We start from the raw sequence: 17,847 nt of genomic DNA on the forward strand, positions 1-17,847 counted from the left end.
GTGTTGGGGAGAGGATCTCCAGGACACCTAGATGCAGGTTTCTGCTCCCATCTGGGGCTGTCCCATCCCTGCCTTGTTTCCAACAGTCGGCAGCAGCAGCAGCAGCAGCAGTTTTGCAAAAACCCTCTTCATCTAGGTGTTGCCTTCTTGTGTGCACGCTAACTTCAAGGTCAGGGCCTGTTTGATGCCTTTCCCTGTCTCTGAGCATCTCCTCCCCATGTCATGTTCCCAGTGTCTTCAGCCCAGCGCTTCGATTTCTCTGCCTAATGAGCCATTTATATATATTACAAGGAGCGTGTTTGGCCTTCATCAGTCCAATTAGTGCATTCCTGGAGGGCTGGAGAGGGGGACTGGCGGCTGCGTTTCCGTATCGCCGGCTGCCTGCCCCCCTCCAGCAGCAGACACTGAACTGTCGAGCCAAATTCTCCATGGTGTTTGTGGTGTTTGATTAACCCATCCGCTGCAGGAGGCATCTCTGGAGCATCGCTGCTCCAGCATTCCCAGCAATGCATGCCCTGGTGCAGCATTTCTTTGCTGCCAAGCCAGGGCACCCAAGCTCCTGCCTCTTGTCCCAAAGGGGGAAATCAATATGGGGCAGAGGAGGATGACACAGCTTGGGTCACTCCTTCTCTTAGCCACAGTCTAAGCCAAAATGCAGGGGGAACAGAGCCACAGCCAGGGAGAGACCTCATCTGCCCCCATCTAGAGAGGCAGAAACCTTGACAAGGGAGTGAGAAGGCAAGCAGAAACAGGGGAGACGGTGGGAGGCGGTGGCAAGGGTAAATTTAAGACATAAGAGTGTCGCTATATTTTATTTTTCAAAGGAGGATTCTTTCAGCGTATTTTTATAGGGAATTTCTCTGCGGCAATTGATATTTCCCTCAGGGACACATCTTCTCTAGTGAAAACGTCGACATCGTGACCCGAGAGGGAGAAACTCCAAACAAACAACCAGGATTTAATTACCAGCCTGCTCGCTGGATGTAAATGATCTATGAAAAAGTATACAGTCCTCAGCAGAAGCAGCAAATATTAACCAGGGATGATGACCTCTCTGTTTAGTTTACTGCTGGAGGGCTGTCTCTGCTCCCTGTGGCTCGGGGCATGGGACCCGTCACAGATAAGGGGCCGTGGATACCTTTGGTGAGGAGAGCGAGGGTCTCTTGGGCCTCATCCTGCCACTCCAGGGCTGTATCTCGCGATGCTGGGGGTGATGTTGGGGCTGGCCCCATGGTGGGAGCATCCTCAGGACAAGACGCGGGGCACCAGTGAGGTTTTCTCATGCATGGGTGATGCTGTGCTGCAGGTCCTGCACGGGCTGGGGCTGGAAAGGAGGGACGGGAGCTCACACGGTGGCTCATGCGTCCCTGCAGACGTGACAGTCACCAGCCCCGCACAGAGGAGCTGGCTGGAAATTGCTCCTTCCCACAGGTTTCCTTCAGAAAAAGCAGTTTCTGCAGAAAAGGCTGCGTGCCACACGCTTGCGCAGCCAAGACTGTGTCGGGGCTGAAATGCCATCTTCCTTTGCTTTCAGTGATGGTGCTCCCATTTTTCAGTCTGAAACGCTGTTTCATTTCAAAACAATCTTCTTTCAGATTTAAAAGAGATTCTAAAGCACCGCAGTATATTTCAAAGGGATTGAAACCAGATGAATCCCAAATTACTTGTTTTCCTTTTTTTTTCAGAATGCTGTTTCACAAAAAAAAGAAAAAAAAATTCAATTGAGTTGTTGTCTCAATGCAGGGCGCGTGTTTTTTCTCCAAATTCTCAAAATTTATCATCGGAAAGTCTCTCTCTTTTCTGGCCAGCTCCAGCTGGTATGAGAGGATGGAAAATATCTGGAGGCAATGTCAAGGCATGCTGAGTTGCCATTTCCATGTTGGCTTTCCCTGGTGTGAGCGAGTTTCCGCCTGCTTGTTCAGCCCTGGGAAATTTCCCTTTCAGCGAGAGACCCTCCCCAGCCAGCACATCCTGAGGGTCTGCAGGAGATGGGGATGCAGCCGGAGGAGGGTCCCACCTTGCCAAGGCCACTCAAGCTGGGGACAGCATTGCAACACCTCCAGGACCCTGTGGGTCCCCAAGCAGGCGGCTGTTTTCCCCAGGCACAAGGTGGGGGTGCCGCACGCTTCATCACGGCCTCAATAGTGTCAGCTTGGCATGAGTGGCGACAGGCTGGCATAGTGGTGTTCATCATTGCATTCCTCAGCTGAGGAGTTATTCATATTCAAATTTCCTGGGGGAAAACAGGCAGGGTGCTGGGAATGAGCTGGGAGAGGTTGTGGTAGAGACACAGGCTGGGGATGGGATGTGCAGAAGAAGAAGATGGGGTCAATGCTGAAATAGTCCTGGGGAAAATGGTGAAGAAAAAGGGAGGGAGGGAGTTTCCATGGATTTTCCACAGGCGTTACAGTGCTTGAAGGCACAGGCACAGCCGTGCTTTACAGGGATGTACATAAAGCCTGGTGAGCACACTGAGATTATGTCAGGGCATGCTGGCCTGTTAGTCCCCGCTCTGTAGCCCTCTGGGCTCAGGGTTCTGAGTCCAAACCATGCCTGGCACTGCAGATCTGGAGCCCGGCAGGGATTCTGGATGGCAGGGACAGGACCGAGCTTGTCCAAGCCAGCTCAGGGGACAGAAACATCATCCAAATTACAGCTACTGCTTCGAGCTGATGTAAAACGGATGGCCAGGGGCTTCTTTGGGGTCCCAGTGCCCTTCCAGCAGCACAGCACTCACACAGATGCTGCTGCCCGGCTCAGTGTTTGGGCCGAGGGAGGAGGTGAGGGGGAGCATCTCAGGTACCAACAGCTCTGAGTGGAAACAACACGACCTGAGGCTGATTTTCACATCCTGTCATCTGCATGCCACCTGCCCACGTCCTCACCCCAACTCCCAAACAGGCTTTCTCCCTGCATCCTTTCCTTACACCTGCCAGCTCCTCCCGACACGCAGGATGCTGCCTGCTCTCTCAGCATCTGCTTCGGGCGTGACCCCGGCCAGAGTGGGCAGACTAGGGTCCCTGTGTTCGTTTTGCAGAAACCATTTAATTGCTTTACTGCATTAACATCATCTCAGAGAGCTGGAGCAGCAGGAGTCAGACTTGCCAAGCTCTGAGCATCTCTGGGGTCACGCTTGGCTGCAGGAGGTAAGGTGAATGCAGCAGGAATGGCTGGAAATTGCTGTTTCGAAGATGCCCTGGGAAGGGCCACGGCAGTGCAGGGCCAAGCAGGATGGGGCATCCAGAGAGGCAAAGCTGCATCCTTAGGCTGTGGCCACCAAAGGCTGCTGGATGGGCAGCATGTCCCACGGTGACACTGCTGAGCCCTGGCAGGGACAGGCTGGGCAAGCAGAGGCGGAGATATGAGCTCTCAGGTGTAGATCAAGATTCCAAAACCCAGCCTGGCATCCCCCAGGAAAGCACCATGGGCTCTCTGGGCTTGCAGACATCCAAGCCCTGCAAGTGCTCACCCATTCTTTCTGCTCACAGATTGAAGCTGAGGACCAGGAGCTGGCAACCTTCTGCGGCAGGGAGACAACGGACACAGAGCAGGCACCCGGCCAGCAAGTCATCCTGTCCCCGGGGCCCTACATGGGGCTCACGTTCAGGTCTGACTTCTCCAATGAGGAACGCTTCACCGGCTTCGATGCCCATTACACCGCTGTGGGTAAGCAGTGGTTAAGCCTGCAGGACCGAGTTGCTAGGGCAGCATAAGAAATTTGCGAGGACGACATCCCAGGCCAGCCTTGGGGACCATAGCAAAAGTCCTTGTGTGCAGCCCGTGGGCTGTGTGGGACTCACTGGGTGCTTGTGTGACCCACCACATGGGACAATTAGTTTCTCAGTGCTGTGGCAGATGTCCCCACGAGGAGTGAGGTGTGGAGGGCTCCAGGGTGACCTCCCTTCCTTGTTATCTCCATCCTAGATGTGGACGAGTGCCTGGAGAAAAACGACGAGGAGCTGGCTTGTGACCACTACTGCCACAACTACATCGGCGGGTACTACTGCTCCTGCAGGTTTGGCTACATCCTCCACTCCGACAACAGGACCTGCAAAGGTACCGCCCAGGCACAGCTCAGACATGGGGACAGTCACACACAGGGGCCCCTGGGCAGGCAACAGACCTACCAAATGCAGGCAAAAGTGCTCTTTCTTGCTGCCAGGAGGGATGAGGTCCTTCTTTCCCTACAAACCAATAGCCTGGGACTGGAGAGTGCCCAAGGCCTGCGGTCCTCTTGCATGGGAAGGAGATGTGGTTTCTGCATGGGCTGTGCTCCTCAGCTGAGCCCTACAGACCTCCTCAAGTCAGAGAAGTTAAAAGATTTGGTCTCTACTCTGAATCCGCGTCATGTAGATTAGCTGGGATTAGCTCCCAGCCCAGGACCTCTGTGCCGCAGGAGGTTGGCTGTGTGAGGTTCTCCTTGCAGGGACCCATATTCAGAGTCCATGGACCCACCCAGCAGACCCCGCTCCACTGGGAGGGCTCCTGAGCATGGTGAGGCTGGGATGCAGCTGGCGGGGTGCTGAGCGAGCCCTGGCTGTGTTGCAGTGGAGTGCAGCGACAATCTCTACACCCAGAGGAGTGGGGTGGTCACCAGCGCCGACTTCCCCAGCCCCTACCCCAAGAGCTCGGACTGCCTGTACCGCATTGAGCTGGAGGAGGGTTTCTTCATCACTCTGAGCTTTGAGGACAGCTTTGACGTGGAAGACCACCCTGAAGTGACCTGTCCTTATGACTACATCAAGGTGAGCTGGGCTCTGCACACTCCTCCTGTCCCACTCTCCTGTTGTTTCCCTGGTGCCCTGGTGGTGGAACCAAAATTCCTGGGTCTAAATGGGGGTGATGAAGCCAGCAGGAGCCCTGTGCTCTATTGAACCCACGTCTCTTACCACACCTGATTTTGACCCTCTCAGCCAATGGTGACCCTCTTTCAGTTCATATCCCCCCAACACATGGTGTTTAATCCCCACTGCAGTGAAGTGTCCCCATCCATCAGCCTCAGGGATCAAAGATCCCCCTCAAGCCATCCACTGTTCTTTCCCTTTGCAGATCAAAGCTGGCCACAGGGAGTTTGGCCCATTCTGTGGAGAGAAGTCCCCAGGGCGCATTGAAACCCAAACCAACAGCGTGCAGATCCTCTTCCACAGTGACAACTCTGGAGAGAACAGGGGCTGGAAGCTGTCGTACACAGCAATTGGTAACTCCTGCTGCTTTCTTCTGTTTGCTGGTCTTGGGCAATGGGAAGGGCTTTAATAAACTCTGCAGGTGGAGACCATGGTTTTGGTGGTCCCTGACCCTGTCTCCAAAAAGTGTCTGTCACAGAAATCACAAGAGAGGAATAAAATAACATGGAGCCCTCCCTTCAAAGGGTGCTTCTTTTTTCCTGTGCCAGATGGGCCCTGAAACAAGACCGCATTGCAAAGCAATGCAGTTTTGGGCAGGATAATTGCAAAACCTCCTGTTATTAGCTCCCAGCCTTGTAATGCCCAAAGCCAGGAGCAGCCCAGGACTGGGGAAAAGACCTGGATCCTCCTTTCCTTCTAGGAGAAGAGCCTGGCTGAGCCGTATTAGTGTCGGTTAATAGCAAGAGCAGGGCAGGGATGCTCAGACCCTACTACAGGGGCTGGGTGGCAGAGCTGCGACTCTCCATTTCCTCCGTTTATTCAGATTAGTTTTGTTTTTCTTCGTTTGCCCTTTATTCAAAGGAAACCCGTGTCCACTGGTGCAGCCACCAATCAATGGGAAAATTGAGCCTTCCCAAGCCAAGTACACCTTCAAAGACCAGGTCGTCATCAGCTGCAACACTGGATACAAAGTGCTGAAGGTACGGGGTGACAGCGTGGAGCTGGGTACCTGGGTAGGAAATTGGGAATCCTCCCTCCGGGGACTGCTGCATCTCTGGGAGTGTGAATGCAACCCACACACCATCCTTACCCCCTCCCCAAAGGCAAGGACAAAGCCTCCTCTGAGAGCCACCAGCTTTCTTTCCCAAACATGCAGAGGAAGAGAGGAGATGGCACTTTCCCACGCCACCCTCTCAGCATCCCTCTGTAGCTGGTGAGCTCAGAGGGTGCCAGATCTGACACCTCTACCAGAGAAAAAGTCAGCGAAAGCCCCGGGGGAGCTGCCAGGGCTCTGCCTGCTCCTCACCTCGACGGTGCTGGCTCAGCTCCCCAGGCAGAGCCCACCCTCCACAAACCGGGAGGTCCCCCAGGACTTTGGGACAGCTTTGGAGAGTCAAGGGGGCCGGGATTTCGGCAGGCACTCTCCGGGAAACAGCTGAGAACCACAGGGATTGTGGGTGACTCACGTGGTGGCTGTTGTCCCTCCAAAGCAGTAGCCCACTTGGACATCTGACATGGAGCTGGATATTTCTCCAGTGTCTCACCAGCCTCATACTTCATGCAGAGCTGCCTCCTTACCCAGCACCTAGAACAGGAATTAACTTCTCCATTTGTTTTGCATTCAATATGTCACTGAGTTGCTGGCAACAAGAAAACTCTTCAATTTTTTCATTATGATTTTATTGCATGTTTTAACTAGAGAAGTCCTCTTCCAGGGGGGTCTGGCTATTTCTTACTAAATCACCAAGAAATTGACTTCCTATGGCTGGATGAATTTCCTTGCTTTGTACATTGATGGTACTTTTTTGCTGACATCTTCTGCACAGGATAACCTGGAAAGTGACTCCTTCCAGATTGAGTGTCTAAAGGATGGGACATGGAGTAACAAAATCCCTATCTGCAAAAGTAAGGACGCCCTTCCCCACTCTGCCAATGTCCTTTTCCTTCTGAAATTGTTTCATGCTAAGGGGAGCTGCTCTGCCAGAGTGGAGTTCTTTACTCAGAGACGCAAACCCAGCCAGAGAGGCTACGTAACTCTGCAAAGCTCTTTTGGCTCGTTCTTGTATAACATAACGGGGCTTGCTCCAAATGCCACAAGCAGGATGTTGGTGCTTTTATTTAGATTACTCATATAACTTGATTTGCGAGCCGCTTTGCTGTCTCCCTGTCAAAGAGCAACCCTGGCTCTTGAGAGCTGGCTCTGCTGGGTAAATCTGGGACAATTTGGGACAATCTGGTTCCTAGTCCAAATTTCCTTCCTAATGGAGGCTACTAAGACGCAGGGCATTAGAGAAGTCCCAGGTACTAGCCTAAACTGGGCACTGCTCAACTAAGTGAAAGGGGAAAGAAAAGTCGCCCGAATATTTACAAACCTCAAAACAGGAGAAAAGGGGAAAAGAAAGGAGATGCCATTTGGAAGGATGGGTGACGATTTTCATCATCTCTTCTTTCATCTAACCCAGCTCCTCTCTCAGTTCAGATTTGGGAGGTGTACCTGATAACACCTTTTCACTTTTCCCCCAAACACCCTCAGCCCTCGGGGAGACTCTCACTGCTGCTCACTCTCCTGTAAGGCTGCACAGAGAGGAGAAAAGCAGCAAACATGCTCCAAGAAGGTCCCAAGATCTTCCAGAAGAGGCAGGACAAGATACTCTCAGGGGATGTTGGGATGCAGGCTCTCCCCATGTGGGCAGATCCTTTTTATTTTAATGATACTGTGCGTCTTACCCTAGGATAGTATTTCTGGAGTTTTAATTCATGTTTTCTCACTCAAAAGGGAAAACGGGAGGCTCTCAGACCTGCTAAATAGATTCATAGCTGAAAAGGCTCCTTAGAAGGTTTGGGGTCAGTGATGCCTCTGCCCTGCCAAGGAACTCCCCATTGCTACCACTCTCACTACCACAGTCTCCCATTGACTTTATCCAGCTTGAGCAGAGGTCAGATAAATACTGGTGTTGCCTAATAAAAAAAGAACAAAAATCTAGGTAAATATTTCTAACCTCAAAAATTAGTATTTTTTGGAGAAAACTGAAACGATTACCTGCATTATTCCAGCCAGACTGGAACTGGTCCCTTCTTGTGTGATATGACTCACTGCACTAAATTTCTAAGACTGTTTTTGGAAAGCCAAGAAGCCCCTAAATGGGCAACTCAGGCCTGCAAACTGCAATGCCTCCCACCTCCCCGGGCTGTCGGGGAGAGGCAGGGCACGAGCAAAAACAGTTTTAGAAAGCAATGCAGAAAATAGAAAACTTCTCAGCCAAGGTGGATAAAATCCAGATCCGTGGCCTGGCGAGGCTAAACACAACGCTGTGACAGCTTCTCCCAGCCGCTGTCCCCGGGTCGCCCCGGCTGAGCAGAGCGAGCGGGTCCCCGGCTTGGCCGTGGCTCCGCAAGCATCCGCGGCACCCTGGCACGGCTCGCCGGGGGCTCATTAACGATTTCTGGTGGTTTGGGGGTTGGGTTTCCTGCATGCCTCTCTCTGCTCGTCTACTAATTGGGCTTTCTCTCTCTGCTTTCCTCCTTCCCTTCTGCTTTCGGTGCAGATAGAGCCGACAACCAGACAGAGGGAAGAGCCGGCTCGGAGCGAGTGGCCGCGTGAGGCTGGCGCCGGCCGCACCGCCCCGACGGGCAGCCTGTCTCGATTCCCCTCTCTGATCTGTCCGGTACCCAGGGCAGGTCCCCTTTGCCCCTGGCCCGGCTGCCAAATCCATCTCCGTGGCTTGTCTAACTGGCATGGCACTCTTAACCCCTCCGCGCCTGGTGCTTTCTTAACTCCGTCTCGAGAAGGGGGAAGGAAATTTGGAGTCAAGCCCCCTTAACCTGCTGCTGTGCCACCTCAGGGGGAAGGTGCCTGCCTGGTCCTGACACCGCTGCCCCGGGACCGCGTGCTGCCGCCAGCTCCCAGCACGTCCTCCGCATCCCTCCCTCTCCGCTCAGATGCCTCAGCCCAGCTCAGCTCCCCCGGACCGGCAGAGGTTGCGCAAGGGGCGCATGGCTGCCTGGTTCTTTGTTTGTTTGTTTGGATTCAGCCTCCCGCTGCCCTTCCTCCCTGGCCCAGTGTCACAAATAAGAAACACTCCTTCCTCTCCTCTCTCTGAGCATCTTGGCACCTTTCAGATCCTCCAGGCAAGGAGGCCTGGAGGATGGGTTGGCATCACCTGCCCTTTCCTACAGGCACCAAGCCCTGGCACCGGTACAGGGGGATGGATGCTCCTCTGCCTCCCCTACACTCCTCCCTGTTGGCCCCGCAGAGCTGAGGTCAGGCTGGTCTCAGGCTGGTTGCAGCTGAAGGGGTCAGGGCCCAGTGTCTGTCCCCCTTCATGTTCCCAAGAACCCCAGGTATACACCCCAGGCTCCCTGAGGCATTGGGAGCTTCACTGGGAAGATGCTGGGATGTGGATCAAAGGCTGGGAGAGGAGGAGGAGGTCCGTGTTGGAGAGCTTGGTCCGGCTCTGGTCCTACAAAGATGGAGATGCTAAATGGCCTCTTTCCTGAGGGAGAAGTCTGGAAAGGCTCATGGCACAGATTGTCTCCCCTGACCCTTTCAGCAGAACCCAGGACACTGGTGAGGCAGCACCTCTGTGCAAAAGCCCATTCTCCAGGCGTCAAGCCTGCCCTAAGGCTGCGGGTCATACCTGGAGGGGACAGGCTGTGCAGACCTGTGGGTGCTGCCCTTCAGCCATAAACAACCCAGAGCAGCTGTGCAAGCAAGACTGGTCCCCCAACATCCATTCCCTCCTTCCTGCAAGCTCCAGGATCCCCCAGTGCCTTATCAAAGTCCCACGGTTACTGGCACTGTGGCACAGAAGCACTGTGTGGCCAAGCACCATGGGAAGAGACCAGGAAAGCTCAGACCAGCCAGGGGCTGGTGAAAGGGATCTGTGTCCCCTTCTCTGTCCCTCTGCAAGGCACAGCTACCCAGAGCCCACACCCAACCTGGCTACACCCATACATCCATCCCATCACCTACTGTCCCTACAGGAGGATGGAGGGGGCCATGGTGAACGCCGAGCCGCAGCATTTTGCCATAAACCAGGCTTTTTTCACCTAAGCAGTTGGGCAGCCCTGAGCATTGTACACATCCCTGGTGCTAGCTACTTCTTCTAGTGAATTCTCTGTTCCTTAGCCTGGATCATTGCATGAGGAGTTAGAGCTCCTGCCCTCACCCCCCTTCCCATCCTGGAGCACATGGAGAGCCATGTCATCCCTGATCCACAGGACCTGCTTTGTGCAAAGTCACCTGTACCCTACTCAGCCCCTCATCTTAAATGTGGCAGAGCCCAGTTCCACAGCACTGCATGTCCCGGACAGGATCAGACAGTTCCTGCCCTGCCCTGGGGCAGGTCCTCCAGGTTGGGGCAGGGGGAGGTTGCACAGCATCACCCAAGTGTGCTGTGAACTGCTCACGTGTCAGGGAGCTGCAGCTCCCATGGGTGACTCCTGGCTTGGGCAGATGATGCACCTTGCAGCCTGGGGTCCTTCCTGGGGCGAGTGGCACAATCCAGGGATGATCTGGGGAGAAGAGGCTGGGCAGGGTACTGTGAGGGATCTGGGGCAGAAAGGCGACCATGGACAGGCCATGGGGAAGGGCAGTGGCACTCTGGAAATCCTCCTTCCACTAGATCCTGAGCCCACACCAGGGATGGGGGAAGCCAAAAGCCAGACCTGCCCGTGTCCTGGGGAGCTGGTGGGGTCTCAGCCACATCTGCTGGCCTTACCCCTGCTTGGAGACCAGCCAAGTCACATTCTCAAAGTCCTTCATATCCTGCGGTCGCAGGGCAGCCAGGCCCTAGGCTTGTAGAGCCTGAACTGTAAACACTTATCAGAACGGTTTGGTGAGCAAGCAGGAGGGACGGGGCGGTGCTCTCAGCAAAGCCTTGTGCACAGAGGATCTCCCCCAATGCACGGGGTAGGTTAGTGAATCCCCGCCTGCTTTTTCCTAAGGGGTGCAGAGACATACTCTGAGAGCATCTCCCAATAGCTCTCACCTGCCAGTGCAGGTTTCTTCCCCTCTCAAAAGTATAGCGGAGAGATCTTGCACTACTGAAGGGCTCAGGCGGGGCTCCCAGCACGGGGGTCTCCAGCAGCGTGAGTGGTGTTGGCCATACAGCCTGTGAGTGCGCCGTGCCACTGGTGTTCAGCAGTGCCGGACACATGCCATGTCTTTGCAGGGTGGCCATGGTGGGTTTTCACAGGGCCAGGCTGCCCTGCCTGGGGACAGCCCCCTGCTGCCATCTGAGGCCATGCCAGGCTGTTGCCCCTGCACTGCCCTGGAGAAAAGGGATACAGGAATATACGGGCCATCGCTCTAGCCCATGGGACCATCATCACACGCCAAAGCCCAGCATACCTTGCGTGCTGGCTGGCTAGATACCCCAAGAAACAGAGCTCAACCCACACTTCTGTGTTGGCTTTCAGTTGCTGACTGCAAAGAGCCGCCGGAGCTGGAGCACGGCTTTGTCACCTTCTCCTCCAGGAACAACCTCACCACCTACCGAGCAGCCATCCAGTACCACTGCCAGCACCCCTACTACCACATGGCCCCCAACAGCACCGGTGAGCAGTGGGGCTGGGCTGCGTCCCCACGGCACGGTGCGGGTGGGAGTCTGGTCATGCATGTGTGTGTTTGCAAGTGGGGAGGAGCTTGGGATGGTCACTCTGGGATGCTCTGCAAGCAACAGGCTGTGGATGTAGCCTACACACATCATACCCCATGTCGGCGCTGCCTGGATTGTCAGACTGGCCACATCCTGCTCCGCAGCGAGGTAGGATGGAGTTAGCACTGCCCGGTGCTTTGCCTGTGTGTTTCACAGCCTCAGCAGAGCAGTGTGGTGGTTCTTCTGTGCTCTGCCTTCCCACCCTGCCACCTACTCCCTGTAGCATATGAATTTTTCTGTGTCTCTGTGAAAGGAGCTGCTGCTGGAGAGAGCACCAGGTCCAGCAGCCACAGAAGGGGCTCCACAAGGCTCCCCATCCCAGTACACAGAAGTGCCACGTAGCTGAAGCTGAAGAGCTAGCAGTGGGATCATGGCAGACTGAGTTTCCCCCTTATCTCCCTGGTCCGTAACCAGAGACACCACAAGGTGCTTTGCCAAGCACCACAGGTCTCTGCACCCTTTGGACCCAGCTCTGGGCAGCAGAAGGGGTGTGCATACATCCCAGCCCTTCTCCCTCCTTCTCCCTCAGCAAGAAAAGCCAAAGGATTTCCTCACATTCCTGTCTCCCAGCTCATATCCCCCTGGACACTTGCTGGCCCCTTGCATCTGTTCCCAGCATCCCACATGCATTAGCGGAATGAGCACTGGCAGCATTAATGGGACAGCAGCTGCCAGCCAAGGCTGATGGCGCAGCACAGCCCTCCAGACAACTCAAGGCAATGACACCAAGAATGGTGGCACGTCCCCTGCATGGAGGCAGGGCTGGAGGACGCCCCACGTCCCCTGCATGGAGGCAGGGCTGGAGGACGCCCCAGGGAACAGAGCACAGGGAACATAAAAGAGAGGTCACCTCCTGCTCTGGAAAAGGGTTCAAAGGGTCCTGACAGCTGGACAACATCTTCTCGCTGCAAAAGACACCCCCTCATGCCCAGGTCACAGCCCAGCTAATACTTTGCTCTCTTCCAGCCACCTACACATGCGACGCATCGGGGGTCTGGAGGAGTGAGGAGCTGGGGACCAAGCTGCCATCCTGCCGACCAGGTACTAATGCTGGGGCGTCCGGGTCCTGCAGCAAGGGGTGCGGAGCAGGAACGTGCAGGAGGAGATGCCTCCCTGCCTGACCTGACCTGCCACTTCCCTAGGCAGGGACCTGTTCCCTGGTGACAATGCCATACGCCTTGGCTACACGTATCCAACTGGCTGGGAGGGTGGTGGGGACAGAGACCTCCTGCTATCCCAGCTGGCCCACACGGTCAGGGCGCAGGGGTGGCACTGGACAGCAATGATGAGGGCATGTCTTCCTAGCAGTATCGGGCAGCCACCCCGGCTGTCAGGGTTCCCTGAGCTCCCTGCTGTCACAGACAAGGAAACCTGCAGCCCCAGGGCAGAGCCCACTGGTCATGTTCAGCCCCCACCATCACCAGAGATGGCTCCAGCCAAGGGCAGAGCAATACCTGCCCAGGGCTGCTGGCTGTCAGCTCCCATTAGCAGCGTGTCCACATGCAGGAGCAATTAGCACCTCTTCAAGCCCTGCAGAAAAACCCAGCCACTTCGCAGGGAAGGAAAAGTCCCAAGCCTTTGAGCAGTGGCAGAAATGTTTGCAGCCAGCAAGTTTCCAGGCCAGGCGCCCATTCGGGATTAAACAAAAGTCCCTGAGACGTTGGCTGACCACAGGCAAGCCTGGAGCCGGGTCTGGCTGCCAGGCGGGGGGGCTGGAGGCAGCCCTGGTGCGGGCTGTGGTCAGATGTGCAGGGACAGCTCTCTGGAGAGGCGCGGGGATCCAGCTGCCATGCAGCAGCTGCAGCTGCAACCACCCCGGGGTGCAGGAGCTGGCTCAGCCCCATGGATATCTGCTCTTCATCCATGCTGAACGACTGCAAGACCAGAGAAGGGACCCCCTGAGATCCCCTGCATCCCACGGAGCTCTGAGACCAGGGCTGTGGCTGCTCTTGTTGCAGCGGCTGCTCCCTGCATCTCTCCTTGATGTTTCATCCTGAACTAATTTGAGCTGGGAGCATATGGGGACATCTTTTGGGGCCATAGCTGCTTTATGGGCCATTTCCAGGCCTCCTGATTAGTGACAGAAGTCAGAAAGTTCTTCAGGAAAATGGAAAATCCCAGAGAGAGGGTGACGCTCTCCTGAGATTGGGATCTGCCGGCAGCAGCTGGCCAGCTGCTCTTCAGATCCTTCCCCCGTGTCTCACGCCACCTCCCTATCAATAGAAACTCCTCTTCCAGGCCACTCCATGCCTGCCTCTGCCATTAGTGGGAGCATTTGCAGCCTGATCAGCATTTTTGATATGTAATTTAATAGAATAAATATTTGGCTGGATGCGCTTCCTCTAAAACCATCTCCCTGGAACAGCCGTCAGCTTCGGTGCAGCAGACCAGCTGGGCTGGGACGCAGGAATTATTTGCCTGAGCACATTTTCTATTCCTTGCAGCAGTGGGAAAGGCAGGGGAGCGGAGCACAGGCAGAGACACTCACCATGCTCCCTCCCTGCCGGAGTCGCAGTTTTCCTGGCAGCAGACTCCAGCCGCAAGAAATACACATGAGCAGCTCCTGGTGCTCCTGCCCTGGTTCAAGGCTGACTCAGCCCCCATCCCATCCCCCTGGAGGGCAAGACCCTCTTTCTGTGAGGCTTTGAATCTTCCCCTCGCAGCACAGGGGGCATCAGGGCAGAATCCTGGCACTTTCCATGGGGGTGTGGGTTCCCCTTGCAAACTTGGAGAGATGAGACCAGCACATGAGCTGCTGCGATCTGAGACTCTTCCAGCTGTAGAAGTACAAGCCCAAATAAATTGCCACTACCTCCCAGCAACATCAGCACCCCCAGGAACCTGGGGGTGCCCCTCCACAGTGCTGCCACAGGCATGAACCAACCCCACCACCAACAACTGTGTCCCAAGGAATTAGGTTCCATGAGGACAGGATGGTCCCTGCCCGCTCTGTCCAACCCTCTCAGGGCCACCTTGAGCCTGTCAAGTCTCTCCTCTTCCTCACGCCATGTCACAGCGCCTGGATAAAGCTCCTGGAGGCAAACCAGGCAGCACGTCAGGGCTCTTCAGACATTAATTCTGGGCCTGTTGAGAAGCCGAGCAGAGAGATGATGGTTTGGCTGCCAGAATTGTGATGCGGACTTGAGATGCAGGAGTAAAGCCCATGGTGCTAGGCAACATCCCACAGCCGAGACTTCTCCAGCCACAGCTCATCCGGGAGGGCAAATGCCATGACTGTGAGACCACAGACCTCGTGACAGGTCTCAGAGCGAGGGGCGAGGCTGGGCTGATGTCAGGCTCCAGTCCTCCCACCGGTGTTCCCTTGGGTTTCTCGGCATACCGAGCAGGAGCCAGGCAAGTGTTTAGATGGTCTGGGAAGGGCTGAACGAGCTCACGGGACATGGTGAGGCTGCAGGATTACTCATTTGGCCTTTCTGCTTCTGGAGTGGTGTGGATCCAGCCAAATCACCCCAGAAACTGAGCTGCAAAGTGACGAACTGCAAAGTGCAGGCTGGCCCTCAAGCCATCTCCTTGTCCCATCTATCAGCTCAACTGTACAACAACCCTTTAAGTCACAGACCTGTTTTACTGCAATCCAGGTTTGACAGAAATCATAGCATCTGCCAGGTCTTTGAGACAGCAGAAGGATCCCTCCGGTTGCCCTTCGCTAAAGAATCTGGTAGCACCATGGTCCCGATCTAGAGTACAGATCACATAGATGTGAACCAACACTAAAGTCTGATACTACTTAGAGTACTTCAGATCCCACCTTGGATCACAGGTTTTGCTGAATCCATGCCTCGTTTCAATGTCAGGAGATCTGGTACACCTTTGGGGTAGTTAACCCTAGATGAAAACCTCCACAGCCCCATACCATGCTGTACACAATTCTCAGACACAGTGAGTGTTTCATCTGAAGATAACCAGCAATGTGGCATAATCTACAGGGATGTCTCTTTTCATTTGTCTGCTAGATAAGTGCTGGGAGTAACTGTCCATCCTTTTTGTCCCCAGTGTGCGGCCGACCGGCTCGTCCTCTGCCTGGGATCATCAAGCGCATCATTGGTGGGCGAAATGCAGAGCCTGGCTTCTTCCCCTGGCAGGCCCTGATTGTGGTGGAGGACATGTCCCGGGTGCCCAACGACAAATGGTTTGGCAGCGGAGCCCTGCTCTCGGACTCTTGGGTGCTGACAGCCGCCCACGTGCTCCGCTCCCAGCGGCGAGACAAGACTGTCATCCCTGTCTCCAAGGAGCATGTCACCGTCTACCTGGCCCTTCATGATGTGAGGAACAAGATGGAGGCTGTCAACCGTACAGTGGAGAGGATCATCCTCCACGAGGAGTTTGACATCCAGAATTACAACCATGACATCGCTCTGGTCAAGCTGAAGGAGAAGGTGACCATGGGGAACTACGTCATGCCTGTCTGCCTGCCCCAGTTTGAGCACGAGCTGGAGGGGCCTCACCCCAACACGCTGGGGCTGGTGGCTGGCTGGGGTATCTCCAACCCCAACATCACGGTGGATGAGATCATCAGCTCGGGCATGAGGACACTGTCCGACATCCTGCAGTACGTCAAACTGCCGGTGGTGCTGCACGCGGAGTGCAAGACCAGCTACGAGTCGCGGTCAGGGAACTACAGCGTGACCGAGAACATGTTCTGTGCCGGCTACTACGAAGGTGGGAAGGACACTTGCCTGGGAGACAGCGGGGGAGCCTTTGTCATCCAGGACCCGGGAACCCAGAGGTGGGTGGCCCAAGGGCTGGTCTCATGGGGTGGCCCGGAGGAGTGTGGCAGCAAGCAGGTGTACGGTGTGTACACCAAAGTCTCTAACTACGTGGACTGGGTGGAGAAGAAAACAGGCTCCTCCGAGAGGTGGACATTTCTCGACCCGGAGCTGCCGATATGAGTGACTAAGCAGCCAGCTGCCGCAGATCCCTTTCTTCTCGTTGTTGTTTAATGTGCTCCAGACTCTGGTCTTTCGCAAGCAGTAGCCACGATGCTCAGCGCACGCCAGGCCTTTGCCAACCCTCTGCATCATTTGTTTCGCTCGGTCCCGCATCCCTTCGCTTGCGCACTTAGGAAATGCTTGCTGGGGAGCTGAGGGAAGGGAGCCAAGGGCGAGATCTCAGCTGGTGTCCTCAGCTTGTGGTGTCCTCAGCTTGTGCTGCCCATCTCCAAACTTCACCCGACCTCCCTCCAAGCCAGGACAAAGGCACAGCGATGGAGCAGCACTTCCCTGTCACCAGAGCTTTGGGCCGTGCACAGAGAATTGTCCCCACCCCTGGGGATCTCCGGCCAGATCTTCCCGTCGGACAACACAACTGCAGGAGCTACAGACAATGCAGGAAACCCAGCTGGGCAGGCCTGGACCTCGCAGGTCCTCCATGCTGTGGAACATCTCTTCTGTGCAAGGAGCAGTGAGAGATCCCTGGGGGGTTGCTTTTATTTTTATTTGCAAACAAATGTCCCCACCTGATGGCATCTCAGGTGATGTCCACCTGGCCCCAAGGATTGTGAGAATGCATCCACATTAGCCTTAAACTTCAGCCATGTCTGGAAAGCTAATGACTGCCAAGATGGCACCAACCCAAATGGGCTATCCTTACCCCACCATGTGGGATGAGTGCCCCATAGAGGACACAAGGACAGGGAGAGGGGTTTGGACTCACTGTCACCCTCAGTTCCAGCCACCAAAACTCCTCTGACCCTCCATTACTTCAAGTGCTCTCCAGTCCTCCCCTCAGACTAGCTCTTGGAGTGGTTTCCAGCCACAACAGACCTCCCAAGTGAAGTTTTCCAACACATGAGACAGCATGACATCTGCTGTACCTAAGTGATACTTATTTTCAGCAGAATCATGTCAGATAAAATGCTCCTCCTTGGGGTTTCACCTCTTCTTTAGGGGTCTGGGTAGTCCTGCATGGCAGTGCATTAATTCTTGCAAGAACCTAGTCTCTTTTAACTGCTTTGAAGGTCAAAGATTTGGCTGATTTAGAGGTTACTGATGGTGTCCAGTGTTTGTTCATGGCTCTGCTGGCCTGTTGCAGGTGTCCAAGTCACTCTAGACTGACTGCAACACACCAGAAGTATTAATATCTCCCCAGCCTCCCTCCATGGCCTGTGCAGACAAGTAAGCCCCACCAAAGAGCAAGGTCAGGTGAGCTTACCTTCCTTCAGCAGGGACTTCATCTCCTTCACTTGCTAGCAAAGCCCTCCTATAGCTGTAAACAACATGTAAAAATTGCCTGCTGTCCTCTCTGCATGCCTGTCCTCCTCCTCCTCCTTTGGTCTTGCCATGCAAGGAAGGAGTCAGCAGTGAATGAGCCACTCTGCCATTTTG

The 17,847-nt window shown here is 55.0% G+C and overlaps 1 protein-coding gene across 1 annotated transcript in view; it reads left to right on the plus strand.

The window, feature by feature from the left end:
* LOC135991745 (mannan-binding lectin serine protease 1-like) overlaps positions 1-16,413 on the plus strand; it is a 91,809-nt gene extending 75,396 nt beyond the window's left edge. Inside the window, 9 exon segments of the mRNA XM_065640559.1 lie at positions 3,489-3,666; positions 3,925-4,056; positions 4,549-4,745; positions 5,050-5,197; positions 5,706-5,824; positions 6,671-6,749; positions 11,265-11,402; positions 12,470-12,544; positions 15,518-16,413. Coding sequence (XP_065496631.1) covers positions 3,489-3,666; positions 3,925-4,056; positions 4,549-4,745; positions 5,050-5,197; positions 5,706-5,824; positions 6,671-6,749; positions 11,265-11,402; positions 12,470-12,544; positions 15,518-16,413 — 1,962 coding nt within the window.
* Positions 16,414-17,847: the final 1,434 nt, after the last annotated feature.

The sequence above is a fragment of the Caloenas nicobarica genome, chromosome 8 (assembly GCF_036013445.1).
Source record: "Caloenas nicobarica isolate bCalNic1 chromosome 8, bCalNic1.hap1, whole genome shotgun sequence".
Lineage (NCBI taxonomy): Eukaryota > Metazoa > Chordata > Aves > Columbiformes > Columbidae > Caloenas > Caloenas nicobarica.